The sequence below is a fragment of the Choristoneura fumiferana genome, chromosome 9 (assembly GCF_025370935.1).
Source record: "Choristoneura fumiferana chromosome 9, NRCan_CFum_1, whole genome shotgun sequence".
Lineage (NCBI taxonomy): Eukaryota > Metazoa > Arthropoda > Insecta > Lepidoptera > Tortricidae > Choristoneura > Choristoneura fumiferana.
This window is the reverse complement of record NC_133480.1, coordinates 2,892,447-2,911,660: the sequence shown is the minus strand read 5'-3', so window position 1 is coordinate 2,911,660 and position 19,214 is coordinate 2,892,447. Positions and strand designations below refer to the sequence as shown.

General features: G+C 36.2%; 2 protein-coding genes across 4 annotated transcripts in view; one reads left to right on the top strand and one right to left on the bottom strand.

Annotated features, from left to right (window-relative positions):
* Indy (tricarboxylate transporter protein I'm not dead yet) overlaps nt 1-19,172 on the bottom strand; it is a 48,393-nt gene extending 29,221 nt beyond the window's left edge. Inside the window, exon 1 of one of the 2 annotated variants that reach the window (XM_074091901.1) lies at nt 19,051-19,172. The gene's annotated coding sequence lies outside the window, so the exon portion shown is untranslated. The remainder of the gene's footprint in view (nt 1-19,050) is intronic. The other variant, XM_074091899.1, reaches the window with a different exon arrangement.
* LOC141430993 (GPI transamidase component PIG-S-like) overlaps nt 1-19,214 on the top strand; it is a 103,950-nt gene that overhangs the window by 11,553 nt on the left and 73,183 nt on the right. The window contains exon 1 of one of the 2 annotated variants that reach the window (XM_074091911.1): nt 18,117-18,158. The exons of the other annotated variant lie outside the window; for it this stretch is intronic. Coding sequence (XP_073948012.1) covers nt 18,152-18,158 — 7 coding nt within the window. The 5' untranslated portion in view covers nt 18,117-18,151. Of the gene's footprint in view, nt 1-18,116; nt 18,159-19,214 lie in introns of those variants that run through there. 2 annotated transcript variants of the gene reach the window in all.

The window sequence follows — 19,214 nt, the reverse complement described above, 5'->3', positions numbered from 1 at the left end:
GTGCTTAGTTCTGCTCGAGACTAGTTATTTGTCGCCATGGAAAAATACCATATCATGGTAAAATATCATTGATTTCTGTGCTATACTTTTCGTATAATTTGAGGACAACGAAACACAAAATTCAACCGCCCAAATCTTACCCTAGCCTACAGCTATCTCGATATAAATTACAGACGTCGTTGCGGAAGGCATGGGGGGGACGGCTGCGAGCGCTTATGTCACGAGCGATAAAGACAGCAATATCCCATACGAATACCTGACGCGGCCGCGCGGCCGGCAGGGGAAACTTCTCTTAATAATGGTGTGCCGTGAAACTTTGATGAACGAAAAGTGTGCCGTCAAAACCAAAAGGTTGAAAACGCCTGGATTAGAGTTACTTTTTAAACATAATCAAAGGAAATGATCATAATAATCGAAAATCGTGATATTGTATCGAATTAATTATCACCAATATTTGCAAGTTTTGCAACCAAACTGCGAACCATGTTAAACATGTCGCCACGATTTGTGGCTTTTGGTCGTAACAAGTGTTAAACATGCTAATTTACGTCACAACTTAACCTTTGCACTTTGAAAACTAATACAATCAAGGCTGTAGGGTTAGCTACGTAAATATACCTACCTACATCGGCATAGTATAGTGAACTCGGTAATGGATGGCGTAGGTAACTCGGTTCGAGTTAATAAGGTAATTATAGAGACTAGAGACAGTTTTTAACCCCCGACGCAAAAAGAGGGGTGTTATAAGTTTGACCGCTATGTGCTGTGTACTGTGTGTCTGTGGCACCGTAGCTCTTAAACGGGTGGACCGATTTGAATGAGGTTTTTTTATTTGAAAGCAGGTTTTCTAGCGATGGTTCTTAGACATGTTTTATTAAAATCGATTCAGCCATTTTTGAGATACTATTGAACTTTGAAGTGACAAATTCAGGTGTTTTCCAACTGTTTGTTGGTTAGGTTAGGTTATGTTAGTTATAATACTTCTGATGGTATTTATTTAACACGCATATATTAGCTTCACCTGTAACTACAGGATGTTAAAAAAATCCTGTACTATACTTTAACCCATGTTAGGGCTACTAATTAATTACTATAATTACTAATACGCTACAACATTGTATTGTAATTGTACAAGTCAACGCACGTAAAAAGAGCTCTGGGTGGCTAGTGGAGTCGATACGTTTGCTCATCTGTCAACTAACAAGCCAATGGCGTGACGGCCGCGCGCGCTCCTACGCCCCCCCACTGCTCCGCCGCCAGTTTGGTCCGTATTTCGCTCACTGCGCAGGTATATCGCAAGGAGCTCTTTTTACGTGCGTGGATGTGTAATCAACATGTTATTTATTACCCACGGCAGACATGCTTAAGCTGCCGGGATTCTGGACATTGATAGTGAACGTGTTTATGTCATGTCATTGAAAATGTATGACAACAGGATGTAGCCATTAGGATAAAGGTAATTACTTATTAATTAGACGCAGTTAACGATATGACGTAGATATAATTGCATAGTTGTATTATGCGTCATGGGATTGCGTTTGGCTACCTAAGTATACTTCGTATTAGCATTAGAAAGAAGCTAAGCGATCTTGACGTGTCTTTTCATTGAAAAATAAGTCACAGCAAATAGGTCACAATTAGCAAGGACATGTAAGTGATCATCACTTACTTACATGCTTTTGGTATCATAAGTAATCTCTACTGTTTTTTTTTAAGTTTTTCAATAAAAAGACTCGTCAAGATTGTTTACCCTTTTTCTAATGCTAATAAAAAACCGGCCAAGAGCGTGTCGGACACGTCCGAAATAGGGTTCCGTAGCCATTACGAAAAAAATAAGTACCTAATATTTTTCTAAGGGGCTGTTTCACCATCCATTGATTAGTGTTAAGTGACGGTTAAATGTGATGCCGTCTCTATTTGTTTTGTTCGAACAGACGGAGACGGCATCACGTTTAACCGTCAATTAACACTAATCAATGGATGGTGTAACAGCCCCTAAGGATTTCGTATTTTATACGGAATCTTCCAAGTTTAGGTATATTTTACTTAGGCGGTGCTATTTACTCTTAAACTACTAATAATCTCAAGCCAGCTTAGCCGTTATAGTTTTCCTTGAAAGTTTGATATACTTACTACCATCCTGAATTTTTTCAAATTTTTCCACTGGATTAGATTTTAGACGGGGGGGGGAGGGGACGCTCGATTTTAATGAAACTTTGCACTTTAAAGTTGAATATTTCGCAAACACATCACTGAATCGAAAAATTAGCAAACCCCTAATGGTTTTTAAATACCTATCCAACGATACCCCACATAGGGTTGGATGAGAAAAAAAAAACACCCCCACTTTACGTCTATGGGAGGTACGCTAAAAACCTTTTTTTTTAATTTTTTTATTGTACCATTTTGTCGGCATAGTTTACATATATATCCGTGCAAAATTACAGCTTTCTAGCATTGATAGTCCCTAAGCAAAGCCGCGGACGGACAGACAGACAGACATGGCGAAACTATAAGGGTTCCGTTTTTGCCACTTGGCTCCGGAACACTAGAAACGAATTATAGTGTCCAAAAAGCACGCAATTAAGATAGGGGATGTAAACGCGAGTTTTACTCGAAACGTCGTTGGCACTAGAAATTTACTTACAAGTTGTATTGTATGTCTATTACTATGCTTCAAAGTATTAACCCTTAAATTGACAAAATTGATAAGAGTTCATGATTCAAACCTCGCCGTCACCTTGTAGTCCAAAATAATTTACATTAAAAAAAAGGTAGTCTTTGTACATTTTGGTTTGGTGACAATTTCAAGAAAATCATTTAAAGAAAATCATCAATATAAATTATTTAAAGAACTAATATCATAACTACTAGGCCAGAGTTTGACCACATTCACGCCTGATGGTAAGGCAAAGATGTGGACTAAGGTAGAGCGCGATTGCCCACTAAATGCCAACTGACCCTAAATTTGAAGACGGCCAGATTGTTCTTCGCATAGAAGATGGGTCGTGATTAGTCGTGGTGGCCTAGTCGTTTGACCTGTGGTGTGGAGTCTCAAGCAGATGGCAGTGGGTTCGAACCGGAGCTCTCACATCTGAGCGAAATTACATTTGAAATTTTCCTTAATTGCGCTTTATGGTGAAGGAAAAGGTCGCGTGGAAACCTGTACACTTGTGAAGAAATTCAATGTGTGTGTGAAGTTCTCAATCAGCCCTGGGCCCGCGGCCCAAGATCTGTCTTTCCGAGAGTAGGGCTGTGCCTTGCAGTAGGACGTCATATTGGCCAAATATGATGATGATGAAGACTATTGACATCTCTAAATAGAAATGTCACAAGCTAACGGATAACACACATTCATTTCTATTTTGCAAAAAATTGTTGAGTGACATCTCGAACTTGGCGTCACTTTTTTTTGGCGGCGCTTTGTTTTTTTTTTTCAGTTGTTGATGTGCGCGAGACGGTAATGCGTAAACAGTTTGTTTAAAATATTTTTCAATATATTACAAGGATATTTATCGATTAAGGAGGCGAGTGAACTAATCATTAGAGTGAATAAAAGTATGAAAGCGCGCGCGCACAACACTTGCATAACGTTCAAAATAATGTATCCAAAAATTTCGTTTATGTTACCATTTTTAAATACCTATACGTGAAAATATCTAAATGGTCAAGGATCATAGAGCTCCATGGTGGCTCAAGAATTAAAGTCCTTGACCGTACGACGTAGTATCGTGTCATTGACAGGTAAACAAGAATCAGAGAGACTAGGACAATTTTTTCATTTCATGATTTATAGTTAAAAAGTTACTCCGTTTCCTGGTTTGGCTAAATGCGCCAAGGGCGCGAAGCTTATATTAAAGAAAAATAAAACTAAAAAAGTAGAAATAATAATAATAATATTGTTGTGTCTTGTGTTGTGAATAAATGTATTTTCTTACTTTCTTTTATTTCTAAAGAGTTATATCATAGCCTTATTGAAAACATAGTCATATTGATTTGATTACTGTTCATTGACTACTGCACCTCAATGACTCGAAAAACGTAAAACGCAAAAGCAAAAAACTTCAACTATGGTATGTAAATTGACCAATAGGAGCGTGAAACATCAGCATACGTTATCTGAAACGGAAAATGGCTAACGTAACACTTATTAGTCACTGCAACTTATATTAATGGTAGCACGTTCGAGCACGTTTTACAGTTTTGCAAAACTTAGCCCCAAGGATGATTTACACCAAGGCTTTACAATTTCTTTGAAATTGTCGGCGCTGGGCTGGCATCTACTTTTGGGAGTGTATTAACCTACTAATATTATACACAAAGAAGAAAGGCTGGCTGATCAACGCGTTTTGGCGAGCAAAGTCAAATGCCTGTGTTTGGCCTTGGCAGGCTTGGAATTTACACAGAAATGCTGATTAAAAGTTTGGACCATTGTGCGACAAAATTTCCCTAGGTGTTCTTTCCTTTTTAAAACTGTTAATCTCAAAGGTTTCTGTTCTTTCCTTCTTTACTGTAGGGACTTACCAAATGGCACGTTTTCTTAATCCTTCCTGTGTTTAAGCTCAATATGATTTCGTACACTGCTATATTGGCGCTAAAGCGACCGAAATCCAAAAATAAACGCATCGAATCAAGGTTCTCACCCAACGCCGTGGGAAAGCTCGACTATCTATTCACGTCTGTTTACTACCGTATAACGAATGATTTATCCTTCTATTTACGTCATTTTTTGCAACAAATGCCTCTAGATGACATTGCACGCTGTATTTTACAAGAATAATGTTGATGCAAGTTGATGATATCTTTTAAAAGTTCGCTCTAAGGTGACGGAGATTTACGGTACTGGTTTGGTTCAGTTGTTAAGTCTATTTCTTAGTTTTCTAATCGGTTCTTCTGTGACCTAAAACTCTTTAGGTATTAAATGAATATCTTCATTCGAAGAAACATTATCTTTATGATTTTATCTGTATCTTGTTCAAGTTAAGTAATTAACATGAAACTAGGGTTGGAAGGGTAAAGGTGTGAGGTCATGAGGTGGGAGCTTAATTGAGGAAAAAAAGCTTAATTTTTCGATCAAACAGTGTCAAGGATATTGAAATCGCAATATTAGACCAGATAATTGCGACTGATTTATCCCACATTTCAGCCGCAATACGGCACAAGGCTACTATTATCTGTCTTCAAATCATCAACTAGGTTACTCGTCCGTTCAAAAGAGCAGCTGTAAAAAATCTATTAATATACGAATCAATGTCATGCTTCCTTGACTGTCAATGACGACTGTTGGAATCGGTGGCTTGAACGAAATAGCGCGCGAAAAGCTGCGTGAACGCCGCTTGTACGATGGAAATAGCGTCATTCGAGACCACCGTTCCTTCCGCGTACTTGGTGTTTATATCGGCTAACATGGAATCTTAATTCTGTTTCGCTTCAGAATATACCATTGATTACTGATAAATCTGGCTAAGTGTATCTTCTTCGAGTGATCTTAATTAATAGCTCCAAGTGATGGGCATAATTGTGATTGTAATCTTAATCCCGGAAATCACCAAGTGCAATTTATTCATTGGTGGTTAAAAAATTGTTGTTAATTCCAATACCCGATCAGCTCACATTTCCTTGTTTTCTTTGATTTATTTTCTAGATTGGTAGTTTTGGTGTGACCCTGTGTCTAGATACTATAACTTTGCGTCTTATTTCTTTAGTCGTTACTTCATGTGTATCATATCCAACTTATTTTTCTTCTATAGTAACAGCAACATTTGGTTGTGTTGTTTTTCTTGCATTCATTGTAAGTCTTTGAATATATTTAATAACATAAACGTGAAACTCAACGTGTATGCTAAACGCTTGGACTTTGGTTTATGTTAAACTGGTTGCATCATGTTCTTTGTTTAATTGTCTTGAATATCCCAAATTCTATGACCGTTTCGGTGTACCTGGACATAATCAGACTGTTTCTTATGTTTAAGTATAAGTTTCTTTTTGAAGACTTATTGTTTAAAATTACTTATTTTGTTAGCTAGATAAGCCTTGAACTGAATAATGGTTGAACCTTTATCTGCAATTCTTGTTTTCTGCCGTGAAACAGTTAAAGCCAGGTCTGATTAAAGTCTTGTTGTTTTTCGTTTCAGCTTCCTAGTTGTATGGTCGAATATTTTTAATTACAAGTTGCTTAAGCACTTGAAAGGCAAATCAATGTCGAATTCAAGGTTTTAGATGCCACTGTTAGTATCTGCATGCGGTCAATCTGACGAGTCATTGTTGACATTAGAAACTGATTGATTAATTATTTTTCTGAAGTCCATACCAATGGACTTGCTCTACTTTTTAACTTTTTTTAGTGAGGAGCCAGGATTTTGGTTCAGTGACATAAAAATTTCGGCAAAGCTAAATTTGGATTTATTGATATTACAGACAATTTGGATAGTTTTCGATATGAACGAAAAAAATAGAAAATCTGAAAAAGATAAAGAATCTGAAAGTGTCATCTTTTTTACTTGATAAGCAATTACTTAGGTGATAAAACTCTGTGACTTCTGAAATACTTAGTTTACTGACAGCTGTTGGTAAATGTTAAGTACCTACTTCACCTTCCTGAACGCATCTTTTGACTTTAATCTTATAGGAAAAAATAGAAGTGATAGTGTCCTTTCCTCAACTAGAAATGTTATCAAACTTCCTTGTCAATTATTTTGTCGCAGAACATAATTGGAATTTAATTTGCGACCGGTTTTGCTCGACCTTGCATTTGGCAAGATTTTCTTCCGGGTTGACATTTATTGTACTTTGTTTTATCAACCAAATTCCTTGTACCTGCTTAACATTTGCCTTCATTTTTTTCTGGATTTCAAGGGCTGTTTCATCTTCTTGAAAAATATCTTGAAGATCAGTTTAATGGTTAAGTAAAGAGCTAACTATAACAAAGAGAAAGTAGCAATATTTTCACATTTATGATATTAGTATGGATCCATACTGTTAAAAAATAACTCTCCCATTTGAATAATCAATTTTCCTTCTAGGTTTATTCTAGTTCTTTCAGAGTCGGCCCTGCTTTTCCTCTGTCTCCAAAGATTACGATGAGAAATTAAAAATATATAACTTATTTAAACAAATTACACAAAAACATTCAGGAATATTTCAAACAGTGCTTGTTCAAGTTTAAAAACAACTAATATAAATCTTTTAACATTTTTTAAATTGTGGTTCAACAAAGGCATGATGTCAGTGAATATTTGCGGTGAAAAATATGCAGAGCTCGTTCGGAGTTCGCCGAACAATTAATGAATTCATTTTTGTAAGAAATGCCTTGTAATGTATGTGCATTGTACCTACTTATTCCGATTGACTGTTAGTCTGTGATGATTGTCAGTGTCTGTCCCTCGTAATTGTACCCTATTATGTTAATAGCACATTGTTGCAATGGGAACAGAATGATCTACATTCTCCCAGCGCGACCACACGCGAGTTCCTACTAATTTATGCCTACATTGTGGTTTATTTCTTCAGAAATTTGCTACGTTTTCCTTATGCTTTATATGATTGTGTTTTTATTTGTCGTTTTATTTAACTTTTTATTTTACTTAATAAAATCTTGACTTGAAAAAATATTAAAATTATTCATCGTACATAGTGGTATTAAGTTTTCGGTAGACTCTGACTGCAAGTTTTGATTACTTAAACTTTTAATTTATTTGGTTTCGATAGTTAAGAAATGGTGTAAATAATCAAACTTTTCTACTCCTTTCACTGTAAACTTAACTGTATCGCTTACTATGTCTGGTGTACAATAAAGAGTCTTTGTATTGTATTGTATTGTAAACGTATTATGCAAATAATCCAATTTCAAAGCCATTTTTGGTGTAGTCTCTAGCATGTACAGCTACAGCATTAATTTGGAAGTTTTATACCTAAGTACTCGATGTTTTCCTAGGCACAAACTGCATTGGGTCAATTCCAGGGTAGGGGGGGGGGGACACATGTATTGGTCCCGGATTGGCGTATACTTACATTTAGACACGTTTTATTAGATCGACAAATTCTAACTGTTGTGATGGCATCTAACGAATGACCTTATTTTTATACATAGACATACATAACTTTATCGACATCAAAAAGTACACCGAGTTAAAAGTTAACCATATAAGTCTAGCCAGTTTCACGGTTTTGCACTCAGTGTTTGCCTATACACTAAGTCATAGGTAAACACGTCTTTTGTAAACTATGCACCGACTAACCTGTAGGTACTTCTTGGGTTGTGCAACCGACTGCAGTTGCAACAGCGCGCTCTGTAGTACTTAATTCTAATTACAGCTAGTGCCTGTGGTCCAATGTTCATTTTAAATTAAAATAAAAGACATCAATGTTTATTTTATATTCATAACAACTCATTTTAAAGAGGAGTAAATTTTACGGTCACTATTTTGCACATTTTTAAACGATTTAATTATATTTTGAAGCTAATTTTTCGGAAAATAGCTAATTTTAGCAACATCCTGATATGTTTGATTTTACTAAATTGCTATACGAATTCCCAAAAATTAAAACGTGGATTTTATTAAAGTGCATAATCACCCGCGTTAAATTTAATCTCTCTTATTATCGCTTTAATTCCATCCTGATCTTGTTGGAATATAGGGACGTCCAGTGCTCTAGAAGCTACAAGTAACAATTTACAAGCGGTAGTCTTTGTTTAACAGTATGCGTTGAAAAGAGACACCGCTTTTAAATTGTAAGTTGTAGCTTCATGAAATAGGGCATAGGTATGGACATACCAAATTTCATCCAAATCCGTCCAGCCGTTTTAGCGTGAAGGAGTAATATACATACCCATACACACACATACTCACAAATTTTCGCATTTATAATATTAGTAACATAGGTTTAAAGATATGGGACTGAGTGCGACTAAATTTTACTGCTCCAATAAAATGAATAGTAAAACGAAGTTAAAACGTCTGTTTTACGCAGTTTGCTAATCCAGTATTACGTTTACACTGACGCCGTAGTTTTATGTAGTGGCGACGCGTAGCCTTGTTAGCATACATATACGCATTCAATTACAATACATAACGAGTGAAGTGCACTGTCAATACATAAATGCAACATTGTACGCGCTTGCCTGCTTCCTTCATAAACATAGGATAATATGAAAATATCAAGTTTCAAATAAAAAATGCATATTCTCTTTTTACTCGACTGCCCCAAGGAGTTTTTCGAGCGCATATATCAATAAAGTCAGGGCCCATTTTGCAAATTTTTGAGCCGGTCACGATTTAAAATGGGCCCCGAATGTTAAGCGAATGTTATGCTGGTTAAGTTAATTAACAGAGGACAGAGTTCTAGACTGCAGTTTTAAAGGCAGTCGGGTTTTTTCATTTAATTTATTATTTTATTCTCATCGACATCTATGTATAGAATGCATGTTTCTTACATCAAAACGGCGCACAAAATGCAATTGTTAAAATTAGATTTTCAGTGACTTTTCAGTTCATTATTATATACTTAATTTTCTTCCGACTTTACATTACGTGGTATTTGTCGAAATCCCTGTCTCATCGACTTGAGATTGGGTGGGTTTCAGCTCGATTCTACGTCAATGCCTCGCGAGATTTACTGACGCTTCCTTTGCCCTTTAAACCAAGTTTAAACCATATCATATCACCTTCTCGCACAGTGTAGCACTATGATCATCCGTCATTAGAAATAACAAATATTCACAGCGTTTTACCTTGCTTTCGGTCGCGCCATACAACTATGTCGCTATATTTTTATCCGTACACCCGATATTATTTTCGTTACACTCTGGGCCGAGGTTGCGCGATTAATTCGAAAATAAAAACGGTGAAAAATAGTCACACGCAACAAAACCACATAGGTTTTCCGTATCTACGTAACTGCGCTTTTATATAATTCATAAAGGTTACATAGTGATGGAAGACTGACTAAACGTAAACTAGACTTAAGTAACGTCGCAAAAGGAAAACACCACTCTGTTCGACAATTTGCTGCTGGCCTGGAAATTTCAAGGTGATCGGTGCACAACGTTTTGAGCGTAGAACTTGGATGCCATGCCTACAAAAAACACATAGTTCATGGCATTTCCGAAGCGACCAAGAAAGAGAGAGACATTTATCGAACATAATACTTTCTTGGCACGCAGGGGATCAGTTTGTTTTTTGACAAGAAACTGTTTGTATTAGAACAGCCTCATAATGCCCAAATTGATCAGTTGTGGACACCAAGGATTTTGACAACCAGATTACCTAGTGGTTAGAGAACCTGACTACGAAGCTTGAGGTCCCGGGTTTGATTCCCGCGTCGGGGCAGGGCAGATATTTGTATGAAAAATACGAATGTTTGTTCTCGGGTCTTGGGTGTTTAATATTTATTTAAGTATGTATCTATCTATATAATTATATTTATCCATTGCTCAGTACCCATAACACAAGCTTTGCTAAGCTTACTTTGGGACTAGGTCAATTCGTGTGAATTGTCCGGTGATATATTTTTTATTTTTATATTTTTTAAGGATAGAAAACATTCCGGACAGCTAGAAAAATGTTCCTAGGTTCCAGAGCTAGCCATCGATGATGGTGTGGGGTGCAGTTGTAGGCGAGGTACCTACATTTAATATTTATCGATAAAGGCGTTTCGGCGCCGATAAAGGCGATAAATCCGAAGGTTTTGGAGAAAATTATTGCCCCAAATTTAAAAAGTATGTTTGGGAATGAATATTATGTTTTCCAACAAGACGGAGCTCCTTCGCTCAGCAAACCCTGTTCAGGCTTGGTGTCACACCCAGTTCTCCAGACTTTTAAACGTATTACATTATTTCGTATGCTCGTACATGCTTTCAAAACTACATATTTATATAACCGCAAACCTGGATCATTTCAAAAAGGTTATCAAGCACATTTGGGACGAAACGAAATGCCAATGGAAGCTGTGCGTGCCGCGTCTGATTCATTCGAGAAGCGTTTGAAGCTGGTAAAAAAAGTTAAAGGTGGAGTTATCCTGAAACATTTAATTGTAAATAATGTAGGTATACGTGTGGCATTAATAAAGTATAGTTTTTATTATATTAACTATTCATACATTTGTTTTATCAAGAATCTAAACTGTATGCAAACTTATTGGACACGGTGTATATAGTTACAAAGTAGGTATAGGGACCCATTAATTATAACTCTTATGTGCTTAACTTGTGACTACAATGTTTTAAACTTATCATGAATTTGCTGAAGTTTGCACCGCTAATTAACTACATAGTTAATTAATTGGAGAGATTATTTCGTAACGTCGTGATTATAACCATAGCGCTTATAATATCGTAGACCATTAAACACGCCTCGTGTCGCCGAAGCTTATTTGTAGCTCATAAAATAACTTACTATCAGTTATCCTTGACAATGTCATTCGGCTTTTATTTTCTTTAATATCGTTTGTTATAATCCACACTGCGACAATCGCCCTTTTTACCCGGCTGGTCGAAGGAGTGTATGTTTTGACCCCCTACAGAAAAAGAGGGGTGTTATAAGTTTACCGCCAATATCTGTCTGAATGTGGCATCGTGGCTCTCAAACGGATGGAACGATTTCGATACGGTTTTTTCGTAAAAGCTGGTTTAATTTCTTGTGGTGGTCCATAGTTATAACTAATATGTTCGATAAAAGTCGGTTCGGTGGTTTACAGATACTTATTGAACTTTGAAATCACATTGTCAGGGATTTTCAACTTAGGTTGTACTCGTAATAATAATAAATTCATTTATTTCAGGCAACTTGGCATATACGATAATTACCTTACAAACTAACATACATACATACATATAATCAATACTATGTTATACTTGGCAGCAGGGCTACTACGAAACTCGAAGTTCGTATAGTACCGACCGTCCCTCTCGCTCTCGTATTAAATAGTATAAGTGTCAGAGGGACCGCACGACACGAACTTCGAGTTTCGAGTTTCGTAGTAGCCTTGCCCTGCTGTTCTTTATACGATATAAATAATGACTCATCATCATCATCATCATCTCATCGTATTGTATGAGAGGGCTGGGACCGTAGTTCCCAGGCAGGAACAGTGCGCATTGGAAACTTCACACACACCATTAAATTTCTTCGCCGGTGTGTGCAGGTTTCCACGCCACGTTTTCCTTCACAGTAATTTTGTATATCAATTCTGTGAAACATGAAGGTGCGAGCCCGGGTTCGAACCCACGACACTGCTTGAGAGGCAATAGGTCAAACCACTAAGCCGCCACGTCTCCATGAACCTTTACCTAAGGGCTCCCGAGAGTGAAACGACGGGTTTTTCTGAACTCTTTCCTGTCCAGTAAATGACTAAACCATCCTGTTTGTTTGTGCAATGGAAATGCTGTCAGTACTCGTACCTAAGTCACGTATGCAATGCATTTACAACTGGGAAAGTGGCTCGTACAGAGGCTGCATAGATTTACCTAGAAACCGTATGCACTTAGATACTTCTCTGCTTACTTTCAACGTTGATTGCACATACAAAGTACAGTCACCAGCACCAATATCTGATACAACAGGCGTGCATAAATAGCTGATACGACTCTTATTTCTAGGTCCGGAAGGACGTGTCAGATATTTTTGCACGCTCCGCTGTGGCAGATGGGTCAATCAACTTTTTTACCGACACTAATCTGTCCGCGACATTTTTCAAACAATTGCAGATTTTTGTAAGTAATCATGTTTTTTCTGTAATTTAATAGATGGTGTACATGAATACATGCCATCCTACGTAAGTTCGACCTATATCTTGTTGGAAGTACGATTTTTTGGTAACGCAGGAGACGCCCAAAGTGTCGGTAAAATAGTTGATTGGCCCAGATATTAATGCTGGTGACTGCACTACTACTTTTAGTTCATTTACCTTTTCTAAGTTGGTTAGGTTAATTTGGCACAGTAAAGATTAGAATATAATCGCGTTAAAGTTAATCACTATGGTTAATTGGCAGCGCCTCTAGCGGCTCGTATCAGCAACAAATTGTTCTCATAGTACATTTACTGATGTTAGTGTCATTACGGAGGTTTAAACAATACGAACGACTCGGGAAAACTACTTAAGACACGCGCAAGTAATCAAAAACCCATTGTCATTTCAAACATCAATATCTCAAAAACGGCTAAACAGATTATAATGGAACTTAGCTAAGAACCATCTCGTTTAAACTAGCCATCGATTAAAATAAACGGCATCAATCAGCGCAGCCGTTTGGGAGCCACGATGCCACAGACAGACATGTAACACAAAAAAAATACTTGTTACAAAAAATAAAGGTTAAAAATAACTGAGATACTTCGGGATCCAAATTATTTAACCTTAATCACTTCAGTATTTTTGAATCAACAAAGATATGAAAGTACATTATAATATATCTACAGTTTACAGATCTTCGCACTGTATCTCTTTGTCCCTTATTTCAGTGAATCATTTTATGTTTGGAGAACTTCCAACCTATGTATGTACTATACCAGTTATATATACCTTACATGCAGAACTTGTGAGCCGGCTAAGGCTGCGTTTCCACCAGAAATGTATTGCGAGGAATGTGATTTTCGTGAACCAATAGAAACCTCGCTCCGCTCAGCTGTTTTCACTAGAGCTGTGCTGTGCGAAGATAGGTACTTAAATCAAACGTTTCTATTACATCCTCGCACATATCTGGTGAAAACGTAGCCTAAACGCTACCTACATGTTTAGCCGAGTATAGACTTGAGGGAAAAATCGTGCAAGTTGCATTACATTGCGAGGCCGTAAAGCCAACGAGTTTGTAGTGGTCAATCGAGCGCCGCAATGTAATGCAACTTTCACGATTTTTATTGCAAGTCTAAACTCGGCTTTTGGATTGAATATAACACAATTGCGGTTATTCGCTGACACCTATATACTCGTGTTTCATTATTAGAAGTAAACACACAGTCAGCTTGTGGGTAAGCAATTTGCTATGGCATTAAAATTGTTGTGTTAATTGCAAAAATATGTGTCATGCGTGACATTAAACTCGCGAACAAAAAATCGACTCACTTCAATTTTGTATTTACTAGACATTTCTAAAAAGATTTTATATGGTAATAGAGATCTGTGATGTCACTTTTGATCAAATCACTGGACTAACTATTTATTTATTTCAAAGCTACTAAAAATCAAATACAGATAATTGAGAATTGCTTAGTCTGGTTCTCTGATTAATTAGAATCAGACTATTTTATTAGTTTAATTTAGGTACATTAGTATGATCAACCAAAGAGAACTAATCTTAAATATTATTCTAAAACATTCAAAACAATAATAATAAAAGAAAGTACAAACTGAGACATGGATGCACAGAAAAACCAGAAAAAGAGACCAGCGCTGGGAATCGAACCCAGGTCCCGGTCAGGTTTTTGTATTTTCGATATGGTTTCACGGGATACCCGTAAAAGTAACAAATTTGGAGTTGAAATAAAAAATACAAAAAGACTCCAAAAAACCAATCATAATAATAAAAGAGATTTTAGTCTATATGATTTGATATGATTTTCAGCTTTGAAATGGAATTGCTTTTTACATTTCTTATCTCAAGCCATTTTTGTTGATGTTTGGAAAATATTCCATAGTTTTGTATCATTGCATCACCAAGATAGGCTACGAGTTTTATTTACGCATTGCCGCACTTGGATGTGGTCACGCGTCGACATGACCTTAAAGTGCATCAGAAGTATCACAACATCCAACTCATCCTAACCTTTTTGATCTTTTTGAATTAGACACACCCTCTATACATAGACATTGACGACGCAGTTCAACTGACGTAGCATTTATCTAGTGCCTCTTAAACATAATACGATTGCACTTTGTCATTTGATATTAGCAAAGTTTGCACAAAAGAACTCCAAGCTTTGTGAAAACTGAGAAATGTTGACTCAGATGTATTGAATACGATTTAAAATGACGGTTATACTGGCTTTGTCAGTTGATTCTTACTTTAAAAGTTGTTCTAATTCTAACATTATTGCCATGTTTGTAATGAAAAGGAATACGTTTTTGTTGTCATTTTTAATATAAGCTTTTTTTTGCTGACTGTATTTACATTGTCATCTAAACTGCACATCCGTGCCAAATTTCAAGTCGGTACTATTAACCGTTGAGGAGTTCCCTCCTGCGGAGATGATCCTGGCAGGATCACCAAGATGTCACTACCAGATTATTGTGTTGTCACCAAATGTAGCTTCCAAGATTTGACCCAAACAAATAAATAAACAGTGGCAAGCTAAAGAAAAGCTTGTAAAAATGAAACATAAGAAAAACGATGATATTAAATTACTCAACACATCCCGTATATCACCCACCAGCGCTATTAGGGATGTCTTAAGATTAAAAATAAGAAATATATAGCTTAAATAAGTGTAACTAACCGAGACAAATACATATATTCTTAGCAGCCCGAAGGAAGCAATTGAGACAATTATGGGTTTGCTAAGCTAAAAATAAATAAATTGATTCTGGTAGTTTCTGGTGTCACCTCACATTTGATGTGCCTTTATTAAGTTAAGTTATTCTAAGATTATGGTTTTATTGTCATATGACGTTATTGTTGTAAAATCATTTGCTATTGTAAAACATAAGATTTAAAAGTAGTTGTCAGTACGTACTGCACTGCGGGGGACACCACTATGAAAAAGATTTTCCGAAAAGATCGAACTAACTTTGACCGCCTGACTTTTAACCTTGAGTTGGACCGTTTAATTGTGTTTTTGTAAGTTATATATCTTTTGTTACATGGATGCAATAAATATATTCTATACCAATACATTTTAATGTAAGTTACGTATTCGTATCTAATATTATGTGGTCCGGAGTGCAAAGCACGTTTAGGTATATCGTGACGTTAACGTTTGTTTTCTTAGGCGACTTTGTTTTTCCTCAGTAAATACCGACTCTTCATTGTCCGCGATTGCCCTTTATGTGTTACTATTTTTGCTCCCAGCAGCAGCTTGGATTTTATTTCTTTAGAATCACGGAAGATTAACTTAGTACAGTTCAAGCTGTCGTCTCATTTGTTATCATGTCAAGCAATGACAACATTGAATCCTTGTCTTTAGGTTAAGGTTAAGTTTCTATAATGCCGTTATATTGACATTTCCTTTTATAATCTAATATAAATGTTATTAATTCCTGTTATGTTTCTGTTTAATGTTCAATGCAATGTTCATTTAGTACTGGTTTTGAATTTCGACTTGGTTATCTGAGATGGCTTACGTAGAAGGCAAGTTGCATGGCAATCTGACACTGTAAGTTAGGTTTGTTTTTAACTAGAAACCGTCGTAATTTGGTTGTGTTTAATATCTATTTTCAAGTTTTAGAAATGCTTCTCAAAATCAGTTTAGAGTGTATCTAATCGGTGAAATTTTCCTTTTCTTGAAACATCTCGTATCGTAACTGTTTGCGCTTGTCACATGAATCTATTAACACTTAACGCAGTAAAGTGGGGTTCAGATTTAGTGTTGTGGCTAGTTCGGCCTCTCGAACTAACAAGTGGCACTAGTCTTTATTAAAGGGAAATAAATATTTCACTCTGAAATACTATTTGACTTTTATTGCTACGGCAATTTATATTTACTCTACATTTCCTTGACGGAGTTACAATGAAATACTGGCCATGGCTCCGGATTTGACTAAATTATGTGCATTTTCTACAATTCCATACGGCATTTATCAGCGATAAACGATACTTCAACGTCAACAGCTTATTGTTATGCACATTTCTTTAAGTGGTTTTCAGCTAAATATGTCTACATTAGGTATACTTATCAATTATATTATTCACTGTCGCTTATTTTGCTTCTATTCTTGCTTCAAGAGCATTCGTAGACAGATATCATGGTTGCTGAACACAGAACTGTGAGACTTATTCGAATAAGCGGTATCGTTAAAAATCAAAATTTTTGAATGCTTCTTCCACCCAGAAAGTTTGAATAGCCTTAATCACAATACTTAACAGAATTTAAGATAGTTCAGGTACTGAGTTAAAAGCTGCTATTTATACTCGAACTAGAACAAACTTTAAAGGCTCGTGGCCTTGGATCTTATTCAATTTGTACCTACTTCAGAATACACATTGGGATTGTAGGAATATACTCTTAAATATAGACATGTCTGTTGGTAAGGGACAGTCTGAACAGTATAATTTCGGAGGTGTGCCTCGCCTAAATCAAACGTTTAACTCGAACGGGGCTGTGACTTCTATTTCATTGTGTGTAGATGAACAATAACTCGAAACAATTCGTACGTAAATGACAATTGACGCGTATGAAAGTATCAAAAGTCATCGCCCAGCGTTAATTGTATGGAAAACAATTCTGGTGGAACTTTGTGTGTGACGTCCAATACAAATAGGCTCGGTGTTGGTTTCGTTTTTTATTTGGAATAACAAGGCTGTTTAATGGCGCTAATAACATTAGTTGACAGTACTTTTGGAAATTTTACACTCGATTGTCTATGGTTTCTATGATGTAAAGGGTAGACGAAGATACTAACAAAATAACTCAGCTAAAAACGTCTTTCAAAAGAATTCGGTCACCTGTCGAAACGAACTTGGATTAGTAGCTCCGGAATCCATAATTTTCTACATCAAACATTAATATTAGAATGTTATAAATGTTCTTTCCTCATCCGATTAACATATGGTTGCAGACTCTAAACCTAAACTCTGCGTAAACTTTAGTATCAAGGCACAGATTATTTAATAGTTAATAAGCCTCAAGGGTTACCACCTATTTTCATACTGTTGCCCGGACTTCACTTACTATGAATGACAATGGTACCTGTACCTTTCCAGTTCATTCTCGGCCAGCTCTTACCGTAGTTTCCATTCGTAATAATGCTGTTTACTGCACCTCTGTCAAGTTTCCCATACCCCTTTGAGTATCCGGTGTGGTTTTATGAACTCATTGTTGTATGATAGGGACTTGTTTAAGTGCCTGCTCCTTACAAGGAATGCATAGACGCAATGACGGTAACGAGTATGTTGTTATCAGATTAAAGTAAACGAGGCATTGTGGCTAAGCTTAGTTTTACAACGCTTTTAAGGATATTATCTACGTTCTTGGTTGTGTGGATTTACGTGGAAACTGGAAATATGCAAGGTATAGTAATAAAAAAGTGATTAATACGTTTATATTTCCCGGTCTGAAGTATGTAATGGGCGTAGGTAATACATCGATAACTTTCCCATAGAGTTCACCATTCTAGTGCATATTGACTATGAACACACGTATAATCAAATATTTATTTGACGCATTCCAGCTCGAAAGGAAATTGGATCTCGAAATAAATAGCCAGTGATGTATCTGTCTATGAACGTTATTTATATTCAGATCACGTCATATTTTAAATATCACTTACAGTAAAAAATATCCTGGAGGCAAAATAATATAATAATCGAAGTCGTTGTACGTCGATGACATATTTTTAAAAATAGTTCACAGTTATGTGAAAAATAATTTCTCCCTAATATTCTAATATTAAATGAACTTTAGTTAATAAATGAACAATGAACTTCTACATAGAAATCTCGATTTTCCACCACTAATTCAATTTTCTCGGTTACAAAAACTATTAAAATGAAGTCAGTTCGTTTTCTGTTTAATATTCAGTCATGTGTTGTAGCGATTTGAATATCTTTATGAATACATCGCTATTTATTACGTTCATATGCTATGTAATCATAGCTTTCGTGATGCTTTTAGCTAAGCTTTAATTTTAATCCTATTTCTTCAACATATGTAATTATTTGTTGTCTTTAAATTCAATGTTTACTTGGTAAATTTTACCGCGCCCACGATTGAACGTAACCTGCCATAAATTATTAAATACATTATAATAATGGCGTTATCTTAACCATGAGTTCACACAGGAAATTCAGTATCTACGGTCAATCCCCAAATGGACTGAGTATTTATAAATGTTATTAAAACCCCAACGAAACCAAATTAAATACAGAATAATGTAACCAAAGTATGTTGAGAATAAACTTACCTATTGAAGGAAATCCTTTTGTTTCTTTTTTTAAGTATTCACGGCACAACTTTTTTTAATTCGAAAATCGAACACAGTTTGGCGGGAATTTTAGCACGCGCGTCGTGCGCGCGCCGCGGAATCCAACTGACCAGCCAGTCTCTCCTCTAGTTCCCGCATAGGCG